The sequence below is a fragment of the Paroedura picta genome, chromosome 4, assembly GCF_049243985.1.
Source record: "Paroedura picta isolate Pp20150507F chromosome 4, Ppicta_v3.0, whole genome shotgun sequence".
Classification (NCBI taxonomy): Eukaryota; Metazoa; Chordata; class Lepidosauria; order Squamata; family Gekkonidae; genus Paroedura; species Paroedura picta.
Window position 1 is genome coordinate 27,939,282 of NC_135372.1, and position 17,417 is coordinate 27,956,698.

The window sequence follows — 17,417 nt, forward strand, 5'->3', positions numbered from 1 at the left end:
CTTTCTTTACATGGAGCTTGCTTGTACTGCTTAATGGCCCTCCCTTGAGAAATCTGTTCAGTTGTCATCAGCTGCCAAGATGCTCTGCCCACTGACTGGCCCCCTCTTCCATCTCTCTGCCTGTGCACAGAGGGGCGTCACAGGTTTTGGGGGGGGGGGGGAGAGAAGAAGAAGAAGAAGAAGAAGAAGAAGAAGAAGAAGAAGAAGAAGAAGAAGAAGAAGAAGAAGAAGAAGAAGAAGAAGAAGAAGAAGAAGAAGAAGAAGAAGAAGAAGAAGAAGAAGAAGAAGAAGAAGAAGAAGAAGAAGAAGAAGAAGAAGAAGAAGAAGAAGAAGAAGAAGAAGAAGAAGAAGAAGAAGAAGAAGAAGAAGAAGAAGAAGAAGAAGAAGAAGTTTGTTCTTATGTGCCTCTTTTCTCTACCTGAAAGAGTCTCAAAGTGGCTTCCAGTTGCCTTCCCTTTCCTCTCCCCACAACTGGCACCCTATGAGGTGGGTGAGGCTGAGAGAGCCCTGATATCACCGCTCAGTCAGAACAATTTTATCAGCGCCGTGACAAGCCCAAGGTCACCCAGCTGGCTGCATGTGGGGGAGCGCAGATTTGAACCCAGCTCGCCAGATTAGAAGTCCACACTCCTAACTACTACACCAAACTGGAGGGGGGGGGAGTTGGAGTAGAGGTGGGGATGTTTGGTGTTTAAGTAGGTTTCTTTAGGTGTTATTGCAGTGAGTTTCTTTAGGTGTTATTGCAGTGAGGAAGGTGGGCATCAGGAATGATAGGCAGCAGATATAGATGCAGAACTTTAAAAGAGCTGAGGGAACTTGGCAGTCAAAGGTTCAGGCAATGCTTGGTGGCCGAAAGAGACCACCTGCTGGTAAGCAGCGGCAGGGGCAGAGAAAAAGGCTGTAGGCATCTGAGTAGGTGCTGAAGATCAGTGTAAAAGCTTAGCTGGAAGCAGAAGAGCATCGAGGACACGGAAAGAAGAGACCGTGATGTTCTGCCTCCTGACCTGGAGGGCCCAGGCTAGCCTGAGTGCAGCAGCTCTCGGGGGCTTAGTAGGGTCAGCCCTGATCAGTCTGTGGATGGAGTCGCTCCCCAAAGGCAGGCAGCGGCAAGCCACCTCTGCATCTGCGAGCCAGGAATGATGCCTCAGGGATGGGGCCCAAAAGGTAGCTGGGATTAAGAAGCAAAATTAAAGCCAGGTCTCTGGGCCTGGGTCTGCCAAGCGTGTGGCAAGGGCAACAAGGAAGGATGTCAGCAGGGCCAGTTGAGGGAGCCTGGCTGGCTGGACTGAAGGGGCTGGGAAAGCTGGTAGAGCCATGGGCCACAGCGGGAAGAGTGTGTGCGAAATGAAAACAGATACAGGCTCAACAGGCTGACATTCAAGGGTCATCTGTTCTGTTAGGACAGCTTTGAAGCCATTCCAGAGGCCTTGAAAGAGGATGGGAAAGGTTTTCTCATTCTCCTCTTTCGTTTTCATGGATTGGGGGGGGGGGGGAGGCAGGGAAGAGGGCTGAGATTCTCAGCTGTATCTGAAGAAGCATAGCGTCCTGATCGCTTGAGGTGATGTTACCATTTTACTCCACTCTGGCGAGAACTCGCTTGGAGTACTGTGTTACGTTTTGCCAACCACAACTGAAGAAGATGTAGAGAAACTGGAGCAGGTCCAGAGGAGGGCTACAAAGACGGTTTGGAGACCAAGGCGTATGAGGAAAGGTTGGGGAGCTTGGTCTGTTTAGCCTGGAGAGAAGACGACTAAGAGGTGATATGATAGCCATCTTCAAATACTTGAAGGGCTGTCATATAGAAGAGGGAGTAGAGTTGTTGTCTGTTGCCCCAGACGTTCCTGACAGTGAGAGTGGTTCTTCAGTGGAACAGGCTTCCTCGGGAGGTGGGGGGTTCTCCTTCTTTGGTAGTTTTTAAGCAGAGCCTAGATAGTCATCTGACAGAAATGCTGATTCTGTGAATTTAGGCAGATTGTAAGTAGGTGGAGAGAAGGGATTGGCTCTTGGGGCCTTTGGGGCCCTTTCTTGCATGCCCAGGGAAATGCTGATTGCCACTTTGGGATTGGGAGGCGAATTTCCTCCCAGGCACACTGGCCAGGGATTCTGTTTTTTGGTTTTGGGGGTTTTTTGGGGGGGGGAATTGTTTGTGCATAGAATTGGGGTCACTGTGACTGGGCAGTTAGTTGTGAATTTCCTGCATTCTGCAGTGGGTTGGTTTAGATGACCCTGAAGATCCCTTCTAACTCTAGGATTCTGTCAACGGCTTCAGCCAGATTTGGGTTTGGCTGCATGCTTTGGGGGGGGGGGGGGGAGATTAGAGTGCAGTAAAGAAGGTTGACATGCTTTGAGGGAAGGGGGCTTCCACTGGTTGAGAGGGGCCAGCAGCTGGGCTGCAACCCTCTATTCTCCTAATACTGAGAAGGTCCTCAGCTCCTAACTGGGCCTTCTCTCCCTCCTCCTTCCCCCTTTCTCCACTGCCTTAGTTTTCAGAGTCCCTTCTCTTCCCCTGTCTCCCCCCCACACACACACACACTTCTGTTAGTGCACTCCTTCCGCTGTAAAGAGAAAAGAGATTTTCTTTGCAGTGAAATCTGGAGTGGGTAAAATAGACCGGGCTTGAATTAGTCTCTTGGTGGGAGCGCGGTGCCAGCCAATCATCCTGCAGCAGACGGACCTTCTGCTGTAGTTAACTCGTTCTTTAAAAAACACACCATCACCCCGAAGAATGTTGTGTGTTTTTACGGTAACTCCTCAGCAACCGTCAACCTTCTAGGAAACACGAGGGTGCCAGTGCCTTGGGAAGAGAAAGGAGTTCACGCAGGGATGTGGAATGGGCAGAGAGAAAATGCAGGAACAAAGAGAGGTCTAGCATCGCGTTGCAGTGGCCAAGGGAGTCAGTGTGCTGTCAGGGTGAAGAGGGGCAGATTCTCATGGTGAGAGCCAGACCTGATTCTCTGCTGCTCTTCCACGTGAAGCCAGCTGCTGGATGCCCTTGGGCATTATCTCCAAATTCTCACAGCCTCCCATGCCTCTCAGGGGGCTTGTGGTGGGGAGAGGAAGAAGAGGCGATAGGAATCCGCTTTGTGTTCCAGGGGGAGTGGGGGAAGCTCAGCGTGAAGCACATCCTCGCCCTTACAGTTCATTTTATCCTCTCAACAACACTAAGAGGGAATGGCAGACCTCAGGCAGAGGAAAGATTTGATCTGTCGTCCTCCCTGTTTCTAACCAAACCTATTTGAACCTGGGGGGACCTTTGGAATTCTGACTCTGTATGGTGGGAACAGCCCACAAAAGGGCTGCTGCCATTAATGGCTCCTGCAGGAGGTGGAGCCAGTGGTAAATGGCTGCCACAGCTTACCTCCAGTCATGCAATGAAGATCCTTGTACCTTAGTGGGAGCTGCTGAAGATCCTTAGTGGGAGCTGCTGTCAAACCAGTCTTTTTTTAAATATCAGTTCTGCAGTCGCCAGTCAGAGGCCTTGCTAGGTAGAAGCTCCGCCCCATCTCTATAAGCACTCGGCAGGGGCCAAAAATGGCATTGGGTGGGACCATGTGTAGGACCCCTGCCCTAAATGCTGCTCCATGCTGGCACTGCACAAAGAAGGAGGAAATTCTGCTCAGCCTTGTGAGAAAGCGGCTTCCGCTCCCAAGGCCCTTGGTGGTGTTCCTCCTCCTGGGTGAGGCTGACTTGGGCCTGCTGCTTAGAGACAGGCACATGGGCCACGCTCCATGTGTTTGGCTCTGAGTGTCGCTCTCCCTTGTGGGTTTTATGGCTTGGAAAGCAAGAGTAAAACTTAAGAGAGCCAGAAGGGCTCGCTGTGCTTTGGGGCAGGGGTAGTCAACCTGTGGTCCTCCAGATGTCCATGGACTACAATTCCCATGAGCCCCTGCCATCACTGAATTCCGGAGACCCACTGCAAGGAGAGAGGCAGGAAGAGGAGTCAAGATCTCTGTGCCAGGTGCACTCAAGGAGTCCTCTGCAAAAGGACATCCGAGACCTTCTGGCTCAGACCAGCATCCTCTCCCATACTATGGAAGGGCCACAAGAGACAGACATTGGCACATCCCTTCCTGCCCACCCACTCGCCATCTGCCTAAGTGGGTGGACTTAGCACAGAGGTGGTGAAGACTAGCATCAAGGCTATGCCCGTCTCTCCTCCCTTAACAACCCGCTTGCCTTGCACTGGCGCACAATTTCATTACAGAGAGTAGTGCCCTGATTACAGAGAGCAGTGTGGCTCCTGATTAATGGAGATTTGCAGGGCCCACATCTGTAAATTATTTATGGCCACCGAGTTTCAGAATAATTAGCTGTCATCCCCTCTGGTGGAGTACGTGAATTGTGGCATTCGTCACCTAGTAGACAACCCATTCCTTACTCTGGGTAATGGCAGTGATGTGATTCCTCGGTGAGCTTCTGGGGTTGTTTTTTGTTGGGGGAGAGGCTGCATGGTCTCTTTCTTATCTGATTTTTTTCCTATAACCCTCCCCCATTCCACGAAAATGTTTTGTTTTGATGGGCTGATGTCCGAAGATGCTCAGAATCGTTCTCCCAGTCTGACGGTTGTGTGGGAATGGCGGGTGAGCAGCTCCCCCTCTCAGTTTGTGATTCAGCACATTAACTTGGGTCACAGGAAGTGATGAGTTAGTTGTTCAGGGCTGTAAGATGACCTGGCCTTCCACAGAGGTCCTTCCTCACAGTGCGGCAGATGTGTTCTGTGTGGATGGCTTGCTAGTGAAGATATTGATCATTGCTCGCATAAACATGACTGTGTGACCTCAAATGCATCCCAGAATCTCTGCCATGTGTTGGAGCCATAGGAGGAAAGGCCAAGGGACTTGGAATGTTCAGCCTGGAGAAGAGGTGGTTGAATTATTTGAAAGGTTGTCACTTGGAACAGGGCAAGGAGGCGGTCCCTCAGGTACACTGGGCCCTGACTGCACATGGCCTTAAAAGTAATTGCCAGAACCATTAGCCTGATCCGGAATTCAACTGGCAGCCACTGTAGTTGATGGAGAATGGGCCGAATGTGGGACCTCCATGGTGTTGTTGTGAGGATCCTGGCCGCTGCATTTTGGACCAGCTGTAGTTTCCAGATCAAGGCTAAGGGCAGGCCTGCACTACATAGAGCAAGTTGCAGAAGTCCAGTCTAGAGCTGACCGTCATATGGATCACTGTGGCCAGGTGTTCCGGAGCCAGGGAGGGAACTAGTAGTTTGGCTTGGCGGAGGTGGCCGTGCTATCTTTGTGATCTGGGCTTCCATCATGAGGGAAGCATTGAGGATCACGCCCATGTTCCTGGCAGAGTGAGAGCTGCACACCATCCAGGGTGGGCAGACACACTTCCTCACATGGACCCCTCCTTTCCAGCCACAGGACTTCCATCTTTGAAGGGTTGAGCTTCAGACGACTCTGAGCCATCCCGTCCTTGCTTCCAGGCAACTGCCTAATGTTTCTGGGGGAGAGTCAGGGTGGCCATCCATCAGGAGGAAGAGCTGGGTGTCACCTGCATATTGATGACAACCCAGCCCGAACCTCCGTACCAGTTGTGCAAGAGGGCGCATGAATAAAATACGAGAGAGGACACGATTTAAGAACTCCAGTCAGGTCTGCCAGTTATAAAGACCAAAACAACCATGTACAGACCTAAATAAAACTGTCTTCAGGCTCCTCCTGAAGTCAGCAAGGGGGCCAGGCACACCGCTCTGGGGAGGCTCTTCCATACTTGTGGGTGGGGCTGCCACAGAAAAGGCCGTCTTGCATGACTCTCATGCACTCTTCCTTCCAGGCAAGGACATTAGGAGTGCTAAAGCTGCAGCATCCTCTGGAATTGGCAAGCGATAAGAAAGGTTCTAGAAACAATAAATGCATGCATGCATGCTTACAGTGACAGACGATCACAGTCTTGGAATGAAAATTGCCCAGCTCTCCTTTAGTACCCCAGCATTTGCTAACACAGGTCCGTGTTCTTTCTCAGAAATGCGTGTACTGCCGGAAGCGGATGAAGAAAGTTTCTGGCGCTTGCATCCAGTGCTCCTACGAACATTGCTCCACCTCCTTCCATGTCACCTGTGCCCATGCCGCTGGAGTGCCCATAGAACCAGACGACTGGCCGTACGTCGTGTCTATCACCTGCTTCAAGCACAAGGCGGCCAGAAACATCGTAGGTGCCATCGGCGCTAATCTTGCCTCCTGCCCTTTTCCTCCTCGTTCCCCTTTAGAAAGAGCAGGTCAGTTGTACGCTCTTCTCTTGCAGATCCCATTCCCCAGAGAGGTGTCCCTGGGCCAAACGGTGATCACAAAGAACCGGAATGGGCTCTACTACCGGTGTAAAGTGATTGGCACGACAACGCAGACCTTCTATGAAGTCAATTTTGATGATGGCTCCTACAGCGACAACGTCTATCCAGACAGCGTCCTTGTAAGTAGCCTGGGAGCCCCCACCACCATCACCACCACTACCGGTGGGCCTCACCCTACTTCTGCTCTTCTTCTTCTTGCTAAAAGTACAAGGCCTGGTTTGCTCTGGGCCTGGGGTCCCCAATATTTTTAAGCCTGTGGGCATCTTCGGAATTTGAGCGTGGGGAGGGGGATTAGAAGAGGAAGCACAAGAGCAGGACAGAAGAGAGAGAGAGAATGAAACACAGACTGGTGGCAGCTGCTACTGAACCAATGGAATTTCCCTTTCCAGAGCCAGTCAAATCTCCTGTGTCCAATCAGAAGCGCCACATGGCAAGAGCCTTCCCCCCCCCCACTCCGGTCTCCACCCGCTTTCTAAAAAGATCTGCTGGGCACCATCTTGGGACTTGGTGGCTTCCCTTCCTTGTGTGTGATCCGAGTTGCAGAACATTAAGAGCCACCTGTCCCAAGCCTGGGGGATGGGTGCACATGCCTCAATTGACACTGGAAACACTCTTCTTCTTTTGACATGCACACACACATGCACACAAACACACACGTAAAAGCATAAAGTGAAGGGAGAGAGGGAAAAGAGGGCGAAGCAGTGCCTCTCTCACTAGGAAACAGCCTCTCTGTGGGAGTTGAGAGCACAGGGATGAGAGTAGCACAGCTGTCCCAGACTTGACAAGCACTGGTCAGCTGCACCTTTGGATCCTCCACCCAAGCAAGCTGCCTCGGTTTGTGTCCTGCTGTGGTTTTGGGACTCCTTGGTCAGATCTCCCTCCAGAACAAGAGTCCAGGCTGGCGTCCAGTTGAGTTCAGGCAGAGGCCCACACTAGAGATCTCATGTCTCATGATGCATTTCTGAGAAAGTTGCCTTCTGCCCAGAAAAGGACCAAGGGTGGGGGGTGGGGCAGTGAGGAGAGGCTGAAATTCTGGCAAATATTGAAATATGTGCCATCTCTGCTTTCCTTTCCAAAGTGAAACTTATTTTACAGCCGTAACACAATTGTACTGTTCAGCAGATTTATACGGAACATAAAAGTGTTGAATGTTTTAGTTTTCTGAAAGCCAAATTGCAAACGTAGTGGCTGTGAAAGAGAGCACAAGATGGCTGCATCCTGCTCTGATTTACCACAGGTGTCTTACTTTTTGCTGCCTGAGCCAGAGACAAAGAAGTGTTGAAAACAAAAAAGCAAAGAAAAGGGCATGCATTTGGCCAAGCACTCTGATGTAGTAGGGTGGCCAGAGTATTTGGAGCTGGATGCAAGTCCAGGAGCCCCCCATAGTCTGACGAGAATCTCGAGGGATGAGCTCCAAGTCAGCCTTGACTCTCAGTACCTCGTAAACCTGCAGCTGTGGTGGCTGCAGTGAGGGCTCACATGAGTATTGATAAGAACCAAAAGAAGAACGTAAAGAGAGGTCAGTTTCCACCTGACAGCCCCAGCTAGGGACCAAAATAGAGTGAACATCTGGAGAAACCAAGAGACATCAGTGGAAGAACATGAGACCCCCACTCACCCCCAATTTGTCTGGAAGATCTAGGCCAGGAGTAGTCAAACTGCGGCCCTCCAGATGCCCGTGGACTACAATTCCCATGAGCCCCTGCCAGCTGGCAGGGGCTCATGGGAATTGTAGTCCACGGGCATCTGGAGGGCCGCAGTTTGACTACCCCTGAACTAGGCTGTTGCAATGGGACAAGAAAGCCACCTTTAAGGGAACATTGTCAGTTTGCTGTGGATTGGGACAATTGAGGAGACATAATTGGAATTAAACGCCCCAAGCTATGCATTGTAAATTGAGATTTAAGACCCATTACCCCTAGGGGCAAAAGTTTAAAGATAACCCAACCTAATAGAAGCATAAGTAAGCACTGAAGTACCTCTATACTAGAGGAGATAAGTTAGTTATCAAGATTGGAAATTAGGCGTTAAATATTAGGATTATAGATTATTAGTGAAAAGTAGGGTTAGTGGTTAAAGGGCCAAAAGTTAGGTCGGTAAGAGCTCCTACAAGGGGAGGGGGAATTAGCATGGGGAGGGGTCAGGGGGGCTAATTTAAGTGTAGTTGTGGTACATAGCAACTACAGCAAAGGTGACAACTGATTACCTCATTGAAGGCAAATATGGATAATGGGCTTATTGTCTTGAAAGTTTACGCGGTTTGCCTGCAGTGTGCCTAAGAACTATCATTATCTACTTCTGGAGATTCTTGCACCATATTTTTATGCTACTCGTTTTCATTGAGTAAAACCTCACCTTAAAAGAATTTCATTCATGTTAAAAGAGGAAATATGGCATATTTCAGTGCTTCCCCAAATCTCCCAATATTTCCTTCAGAAAAATTGAACAAAGTTGGACAAATAGGATTCTCATTGAAGATATATGTGAAAATGTCATGGGGGGAGGGGAGAACAGCACCCAGGCATTTACGGCCACCCAACAACAGCCCCCGTGCCCGGGCCATTGGTTTGTGCGCCTCTGCATCTGAGACCAGAGAGACACGCTCTTTGTGGCTGGGGGAGGAAGCAGCAGCAGCCAGACTGGTTGGGTCTCTGCTGCTTCTGTCGCCATCTCTCCTGCCCCTGCTGTCTGCGGCACAATCCAGTGGCAACCCAAAAGCAATGGTGGAAGGGCTTGCCAGGCCTAGGCTAGGCTAGCCACTGCTGCTTGCTGGTGGCCACCGCCATGGTTGTGCATGGGGCCATGGTGCGGCCAGCGGGAGAGGCCACAGGAGCCAGGTGATCCGCCATTGCAGCAGGTGGGCAGCATGGGCAACACCGTGGCCTTTGGGGCTGGGGGTGCCAGTGGAAGAAGCAGCTGTGGGAATGGTGGTGGCAAGGAGAGGGAGGGCGTCCTCTCTGCGCGCTCTTATCTTCCTCTTACGCCACATCATTTCCATGGCAGGACTTACATGCAGAGGGCGAGGGCACTGCTCAAGAAGTTTTCACATTAAAAGAGGTCCTCAGGAAACCTCTTTTTCCCCTCAACTTTTGCATCTTCCTTGACTGAGACATGACATATCCTTATTAGTGAAGCATGGGGGGATAATTGGTGGGGGTGTCTTCTCCCATAGAGCAGACGGTGTGTGCTGTGAGCGTGTGGATCTGGTTTTGTGAGAGACTTCGATTCTAAATAAGCAAAATCTTTGAATTAAAGTGTTTATTAGAAATGCATCTACATTGAAGGCATAGTCAGAACTGGCCCACAAAGCATAGGGTAGGGAATATAGGGGCTTGAGGGGGCTCTCCCTCCCTTGGAAACGTAGGCACAGTTCAAAAGAAAATCATAATATGGAGGTAACAATATAGGCATCAAGTGACAGGAAGTTGTGGGAACTAAGGGATCCAAACAGGGAGGGGAATAGAGGGCAATAAGGAAGAGGAGGGGAGGAATGTTTGGGGAGGTTGGTCTGCATAAAATAGAACAGCAGGAAATCAACCTTGAGGTGTCGACCGAAAGCATCTGGGTTACATCAGGGCATATGAGTCATGTTAGATGGACACACTAAATCACAGCAGAGATATAATCATGGCAGAAATACATGGGGGTTCCTGACAGGTTTCTTCTCACTCTCTTTCCAATGTCTTCAGAGCAGAGACTGCCTCAAGATGGGCCCTCCTGCTGAGGGGGAAGTGGTTCAGCTGCAGTGGACTGGCGGTGGCTCTTGCAGGGCAAAATTCATTGGTGCCCAGATCAGCCAGATCTTCCAGGTGAGAGCCCCTTTGTCATGCCTTCCAGTTGTTCCTATCACCAGTGGGTGGTTATGCTCTCACTCTGGATAGTTGGGCTGGTGCCTCCCTGTTGGCGGTGCTCCCTGTGGTTGGCAGGCAGTCTCTGTCTTTGCTGGAGGATTGGCTCAGGGAAGGCCGTCTCTCTCTCAGGACCATCTCATTTGTTTGAGGAGCCTCCTTGCTGGGTGCCATCCCCATTCCATTCCCTGCCGGCGAAAACCTGCCTGAAGGGAGGGTGGCATAAACAGGCAAAAACTGGACTTTGTGGGGAGAGGGGACCCCAGATCTATCCAGCTTGGCTTGGGCACAGAAGCCACTGCAAGCTGGGCTTACGTTCCAAGGCATCGAGCTCCGCAGCCCTTTTCCGTTCTCTTTCACAGGTGGAGTTTGATGATGGCTCCCAGCTGATGGTCAGACGGGGCAAGATCTACACCTTGGAAGAGGAACTGCCCAAGAAAGTAAAGTCACGCCTAGTAGGTATCCAGGGGCTATTTTGCTGCGTGGACATGAACATATGAAGTTGGTTTCTACTGAATCAGTGGTCCATCGGTGCCTGTGCTGTCTGTTCAGACTGGCAGCCATGATCTGGGGCAGGGGTAGTCAAACTGTGGCCCTCCAGATGTCCATGGACTGCCGGCAAATGCTGGCAGGGGCTCATGGGAATTGTAGTCCATGGACATCTGGAGGAACACAGGTTGACTACCCCTGCTTCACATCACCTACTGCTTGGTCCTTCCTAATGGGAGATGCCAGAGGACCTGGGACCTCCTGCATGCCACTCTGCCACTGAGCCACAGCCCCTCCCCAAGATGTTTTTTTTTTCCAAAGACACTTTCAGTGCCACGGAAAAACCTTGTTTACATTTTTATTTATTTATATTGGCTTTTATTAGCCACCACTCCCGGACGCTGCCGGCTCGTGGCGGTTTACAGCAAGATCCATAAAACAAATAAAACTACAACAATAATGGTGGCACAATCCAATTCTATAACCTCCCCCCGCTCCCACCCTGTCCGGAAACAGCAACACACCACCACCCTCGGGAGAGGTAGTCCTAGCCCAGATGTCCTGCATGGGGCTTCTGCAGGACCTGATCTTCCTTAGCCCGGCCTCAACCAAATGCCTGGTGGAAGAGCTCCATCTTACAGGCCCTGTAGAACTGTGTCAGCTCCACCAGGGCCCTCAGCTCTTCCGGGAGCTCATTCCACCAGGTTGGGGCCAGGCTTGAAAAGGCCCCGGCCCTGGTCAAGACCGGGCTCTGGGGATGGCTAAAAGATTCAAACCTGCAGAGTGAAGAGCCCTTTATGGGGGCTTAAAGAGCACCTCTCCTTCATTTTTAGCCTCACAATAACCCTTTGAGGTAGGCTAGGTTGGGAGAGCAATGCAGCTCTCTGGGTGATTTTGGCTTGTAGTGGGGATTTGAACCTAGGTCACTTGCTTTGGTTACTTACACTTTGCTTGATTAAAATCTCCAGTCCGCCATGAAGCTCACTGGCTGACCTTGGACCGGTCACACATGCACATGGCCTCAGCCTCCCTCACTGGCCTGCTATGAAGGTGAAACAAGGTGGAGGGAATCCCGTGCACCTTCCTGAGCTCCTGAGAGGAAAGGTCACATATAAGGACTTGATTGGATGGCCTTTGTGTAGGCATCTCTGATCAATGGAGCTAATTGGCCAGGAAAACCAGGTGGTGCCTGTTTCAATTAAGGCTCTCAGGGAGGTTTGAGGACCACCAAAAATGGCAGATGGGCTGGATTGGAGGAATTGGCAAAACTGGGGGAACTGATCCATCTGGTTTGCTGAAGATCTACTAATTTCAGCGGCACGTTTCCTAAAACAATCAGCCAGGTCTGTTCTCAGAAGCTTCCGAGGAGGGCACACGTGAGCCTGTCTCTTACAGAGGTAGACCATTGGTTTCTTCTGGTGGGCAGTGGCTCTTCAGGGTCTTTAACATATTTTGCTACCCAGAACTGGTGTTAGGAGGGATTGATCCCTGACCTGAGCCCAACCTCACCAGGTCCCAAAAGCGAAGAAGGGTCAGCCCTGGTCTGCATTTGGATGGGAGACTCCCAGGAAAGTCCAGGGTAACTATACACAGGCAGAAAATGTCAAACTCTCTGAAAAAGTTTTGCCTTGAAAACTCTAGGGGTTCCCTAAAAGTCAGCTGTGATGACAGCCAAAAAACCAGGCTTGAACATGGACCTTTTGCATGCAAAGCAGATGTTCTGCTGTTGAGCCAAAGGAGAGAGCCGCCTCCCCCATCTGCAGTATTATATTCAGTGGTCATGGATGGGGAAGGACCCTGGCCTCCGTGGTCATGTCAAGTTGCTTTTCTTTAAGGCCTTCCACAGTCTGCCAAGGGGGCCTTGCGACAGATGCGATGGAGAATAAGCAAGAGCTCTTACTAAACCATCCGAATGGACTGCCCATCGTATGCTAGCTGTGGGATACAGTTTGGGACATTTTGGTGTTAAGTCTTCAACGTTTCTCTTCTGGTGGGACTGTTCTGGAAATAGATTGTCCATTTAGAGCAGTGGTTCTCAACCTTCCCAATGCCGCGACCCTTTAATACAGTTCCTCATGTGGTGGTGACCCCCAGCCATAAGACTGTGCAAGTGTTCTTCCACAGAAATTAAACCGAAACTGACCCATGGCGTGAAGATCCTTTGTTCACAACTGTATATAAATTGGTTTCCCCCCAGGGTTTCTCAGTTCAGTTCTGCCTCTTGTCCCACCATGCCGATCTCACTCTTTCCCCCCCCCTCCAGACAGACCAACGCTCTCTCAATCAACCCCGCAAGGCTGTTGTGTAGATGGCACACACACACCCCGGCCAAACTGCTTGCTCTGCCGTGATCCCTATGAAAGGGTCGTTTGACCCCCAAAAGGGTCCCGACCCCCAGGTTGAGAACCACTGATTTAGATTTAGAGTGTGTGAGAAGGGTTCTTCTAACCAGCTTTCCCCCACCTTATGCTGTAAAAAGTTTTTGAGTCCTTGTCTCAGCAGCCTCTGTCAAGAACATCCCCCCCCCCCAAGTTTTCCCAGTCTGTGCATTGCCTGCCTCGGCCCTCCCTCACCTCTGGTTTCCCTCTTGTCCTTGCAGTCCGTCAGCACGGGGGCTCCTCAGGAAGATGCATTCTCAGGAGACGACTCGAAGTCCGCCAAGCGCCCTCGAGTGGGCACAGCCTAGGACCCCGAGGTCTGCGGGCTGAGCCCTGACTGCTGTGCCCTTGGGAGTCCCTGCTCCAAGCTCTGTTCCAGCTGGGAGCCCAAAGCACCACCACCCTCTAAACCAGGACGAACAATGTTTAACTAAGAGGAAGAATAGCGGCATTTTTAAAAAATCCTTTTCACGTCCCTGCGACAACGTAATTTAAGTAGAAAAACTGTGGAGCAAAAGGCCCAGCTGTGTGCAATAACTTGCTATTAATTCTTTTTTTTTTTTCTGGTTCTTGCTTTGAACCCCAAAGCGCAACATCTCGCTCCAGCCTACCTCTATTCTTCCCGACAGCGGATTTCAGAAGAGATGAAATCTGGTTCCTAGAAACATCGGAAGAATATGAAGCGTGTTTCACTAGACTTTGGGTCTGTCTCTTTTTGTTGTTGCTGTTTTGTTCTGTTGATAAAACGCTTGGGAAAGTATTCCGCATTTGCAACAAAGGCTCCAGTTTTTCAGCCGTGGCCCTCTGTCTCCCTCACTCCCTTGTAATATTTTTCTTCTCTCTTTTTTGAGAAGGTGCTATTTCACTGACTACTGAGGCAGCCTTTGGGGGATTGGCAGTTTGTGTGTGTGTGTATATAAAAACTACCTTTGTAACATTTTCTATGAAAAGGAGGAAAGAGTGTTTACAAACAAATTGCAAACAGCAAGGGGGCGGGTGACATTGCTCCAGTTTCCCACCTAGCACATTGCCTTGAGGCAAGTATCATTTTTCCTTCCTGGGGCTCTCCAAGGAGCCTGTGGCTGTGTTGGGGCGAGGCTGATGGAAATGCCTCTTCATGGGGTGGAAGCATGAGAAAAGGCAGATCTTCTTGGTTGCAGTGTTGTAGAATAAATGAGACCACCTTCATGTTAACCAGGTGGGCTTCAGTGTTAACTTTTTATAAAAGAAAGGGGGAGGGGAGTGTAGAGATGGGCTTCTTCCACTTGTCCTTAGAAGGTGTAGTTCCACCCAGGAAGCATCTGTCAATCTAAGAAATGCCTGTCAATCAAGCCACACTTGGCGGGCAGACCGGGATGGGATCTAATGAATTGTGCTACCAAGGTGTGTGTGTGTGGGGGGGGGGGGTAACCCTTGTCCCAGTGGGTACAGCACGGCATAATCCCTGCCCCCCCCCCCGACCTGCTGGCAGCCATGTTCTGTTCATTTCTTGCCCCTTTCGGATTGCAGAGGCCAACTGGGGGAGGGGCGGCTATCTCAAATGTTGCCCCAAAAGCACTTTGGGGGATCCCCTTTCCAGGAGTCTGATTTTGTCAGGGAGATCTTTCGGGACACTTCTTTCATACAGACACGCTTTGTTATTACAGCTGGCTGAGGAACTGTGGGGTGGGAGTAGTGGCGGAGTGTTCAAGTATGTTCTTGCACCCCTCCATGTCCCGTTTCCTTGGCGCAGTGCGCTGTGCTTAGCAGGTGGCCCAGCAGTCTGAGAACATCCATTCAGTCTGCGTGTGCAGGGGGAGGGGTTGGGATTACATCAGCCACCTTTCCGTGATGTGGCTTATGCAGTCCCATCTTCCCTTCACGCATTAGGTCTCACCATTCTCTAGGTCTTTTCCAGTGAGTCTCCTCCACGCTTTGCATGCTGGCCCCAGGATCAGCCTCTTGGCTCGTTTGGTGACATGGAATCGTGGGCCCAAAGGACAAGTGAAGGGCATCTGCAGGGAGGAACAGAATTCCTCTGCCCTGGGGTTCAGCATTTCTAAGAAGACATTGGTCCAAGGTTCTTAGTAACGGGCAAGATCCGGTCTCTCCTGGCTGACAAGAAGCTCAGGAGTTGAAGGCAGCCCGTGGGGTTTGGCTCAAGATGGCTGTGGGAGAAGGGAGGCACATTGGCTTCTTGCTGGTGCTTGGGATCAGAGAACTCTTCCTGCTCAGAGGTGATAGGGATGCCCAGGCAAGGCAGACCAGGCAGGAGCCTCCTGGATCTTGAACAGAAAACTAGGAAACTTGCCAGAAATTAAATCCAGCTGGGAACAGAATGACTCTCTGGTATCTCTCAGAGCAACCCAGACATGCCGGAGAGGAAGGGGGGTTCCGGTGGCCCAGTCTGAGGCAGAGGACCCAGGCTCTTGGGTCTTGGGGGGATGGGAATCACACTGTTGCAAATGCACCCTCTCGACCACACACGCACACACCAGTCAAAAGGGAGTGAGCTGAAAGGGAGTGAGTTTCCCTCTCCCAAGTCTACTTTAATTCCCTCTTCCCCCTGCAAAAGAAAAAGGGCTGGAAAAGGGCTCTGGGTTGCCACCTGACTGGTCCTCAGCAGTGTTGTCAGGGAATCCGGTTCAGTTTATCTTGTCACTTGGAAAATGTAACATCTGTTGTTCAGACGATCAAAAATGTTGGGTCCGCCCCCTCCCCCCAAAAAAAACTCACTGGAGAAAGAGAGAGAATGTGTGTGTATTTCCAGTACAGCATCTTCTGTTAACGCCTCTCAACATTTTTAGAGAGCTCTTTTCTGCTTCTTTAAAGGGGAGAGGGGGGCCCCCTCTGCTTAGTATCCGAAAGTGTTCCACAACCAATAGGATCTGGCCGAGTTGACTTGGAGCTCTTGCTGAGAAGACACCAGTCTGCCTGCCCCTTTCCCCCACACAAAGGCGGCCTCTCCTTTCAGGACTGTCCTGTACCCTTTCCGTAAATACAGAATTACTCAGAAAGTAATTTACATGTACAAAAAAAAATGTCTCTGATTGCTGTTTTGGTGACCGTGTCACAGGGGGGAAAGATGAATTTAAGAAGCAAAGAAAACAAAACAAGAACTGGGAATGGCAGGTCCTTCACCTGTGGGGGTCACATGTCAGGGGAGCCACGCAGGTGGAGAGAGAGGATTCCGCCACTGCATGACCGAAGGCAGACTGTTGCTGGGATTCTTGTGTATATTTATATTGTAAAGGAAAAAAGGACATGTGTTTCTTTCCTGCTCCGCTCCCCAGCTATTCAGGTGGTGAATCTAGTTTCGTTTTTAATGCCGTGAATCTGGCTCTTTGTAGAACCTGGATATCTTCTTCTTTTTTTTTTTTTGTGATGTTGTAGCTGGGATTTTTTCCCTTTTTTTTCTAATACAGTTACCAGTTTGGGAATGGCTTTGTTATCTTTTGGGAGGGGGTCACTGTGGGAAAGGAACTAGGGGAATCACCCCTCCCTCTTTACCCCCTTTCCTTTTCAACCTCACCTTTTCAAGAGACTCTTATTTGTCAATGTCTACGTGATTATATAAAAAGAGGGGGTTGTTCGCTCTTACAGAAATGTGATTCTGTTTTCTTTTTTGTATCCTCTGCCTCTCCCCCCACCCCCAATTTATAATCAATGAATACTGAAGCATTACAAAATTCTGACTTATTTTTCCTCTCTGGCTCTGGAGAGCAAGGACTCTTTGGTCTTCCCCCAACCAGACTTCAGGATTAATTGAAATTGGACCCTGACATCTAAGCATTTTGGGATAACCAGATGGGGGACAGGGGTGGCTAAAAACATGAAAAACCGACCGGAACAGGAGAAGGGAGTTAGTTGATCCCCAGCTGCTTTGTTCTAGTTGGCATTGTGAACGGTATGGATAAGATTTTAAAACATTTTAATGACATTTTACTTAACCAGTTTTGATGTTGCATTTCACCTTCCCGGGATATGTAACCCTGCCAGCCCCAAGGCAAGAATTTCCCAATTTAAAATATTTCAAGCCACTTGAAGCTACAGTAAAAGCAAGCAGAGGTGCCCTCATCGAGCCAAAGACCTTCGGCACAAGCAACGTCTCCACCCCGAGGACTTCTTCCACTCACCCACCCCAGTGGCTCTGGCTTTCCCTTCTCACTACGTTGCCTTCCATGCCCTGTGTGGCATCTCTTCTCCTTCCCCCTTGGAAGTGCTTTCCGCAGGCCACTGATGGGACAGGGGAACATGAATGCCACCTGTCATAACTCCTTGTCACTAATGTGTGTCTGCTTCCTGCTGTGAACGGGAGAGCGGCAAAGCCACCTGCTATTAAATAGAATCGTCATTGTGACGGGCTCATTGTGGGACGGGAAATTGGTGCCTTTCAGAACTGTCTGTGTGAGAAAGAGCAGC

General features: G+C 50.4%; 1 protein-coding gene across 3 annotated transcripts in view; it reads left to right on the top strand.

Moving 5' to 3' along the window:
• KDM4B (lysine demethylase 4B) overlaps positions 1–16,347 on the top strand; it is a 189,161-nt gene extending 172,814 nt beyond the window's left edge. For 2 of the 3 annotated variants that reach the window (XM_077332098.1, XM_077332097.1), the window contains exons 18-21: positions 5,977–6,420; positions 9,991–10,110; positions 10,512–10,604; positions 13,238–16,347. In XM_077332098.1, coding sequence (XP_077188213.1) covers positions 5,977–6,420; positions 9,991–10,110; positions 10,512–10,604; positions 13,238–13,324 — 744 coding nt within the window. In that variant the 3' untranslated portion in view covers positions 13,325–16,347. The remainder of the gene's footprint in view (positions 1–5,976; positions 6,421–9,990; positions 10,111–10,511; positions 10,605–13,237) is intronic. The other variant, XM_077332100.1, reaches the window with a different exon arrangement.
• Positions 16,348–17,417: the final 1,070 nt, after the last annotated feature.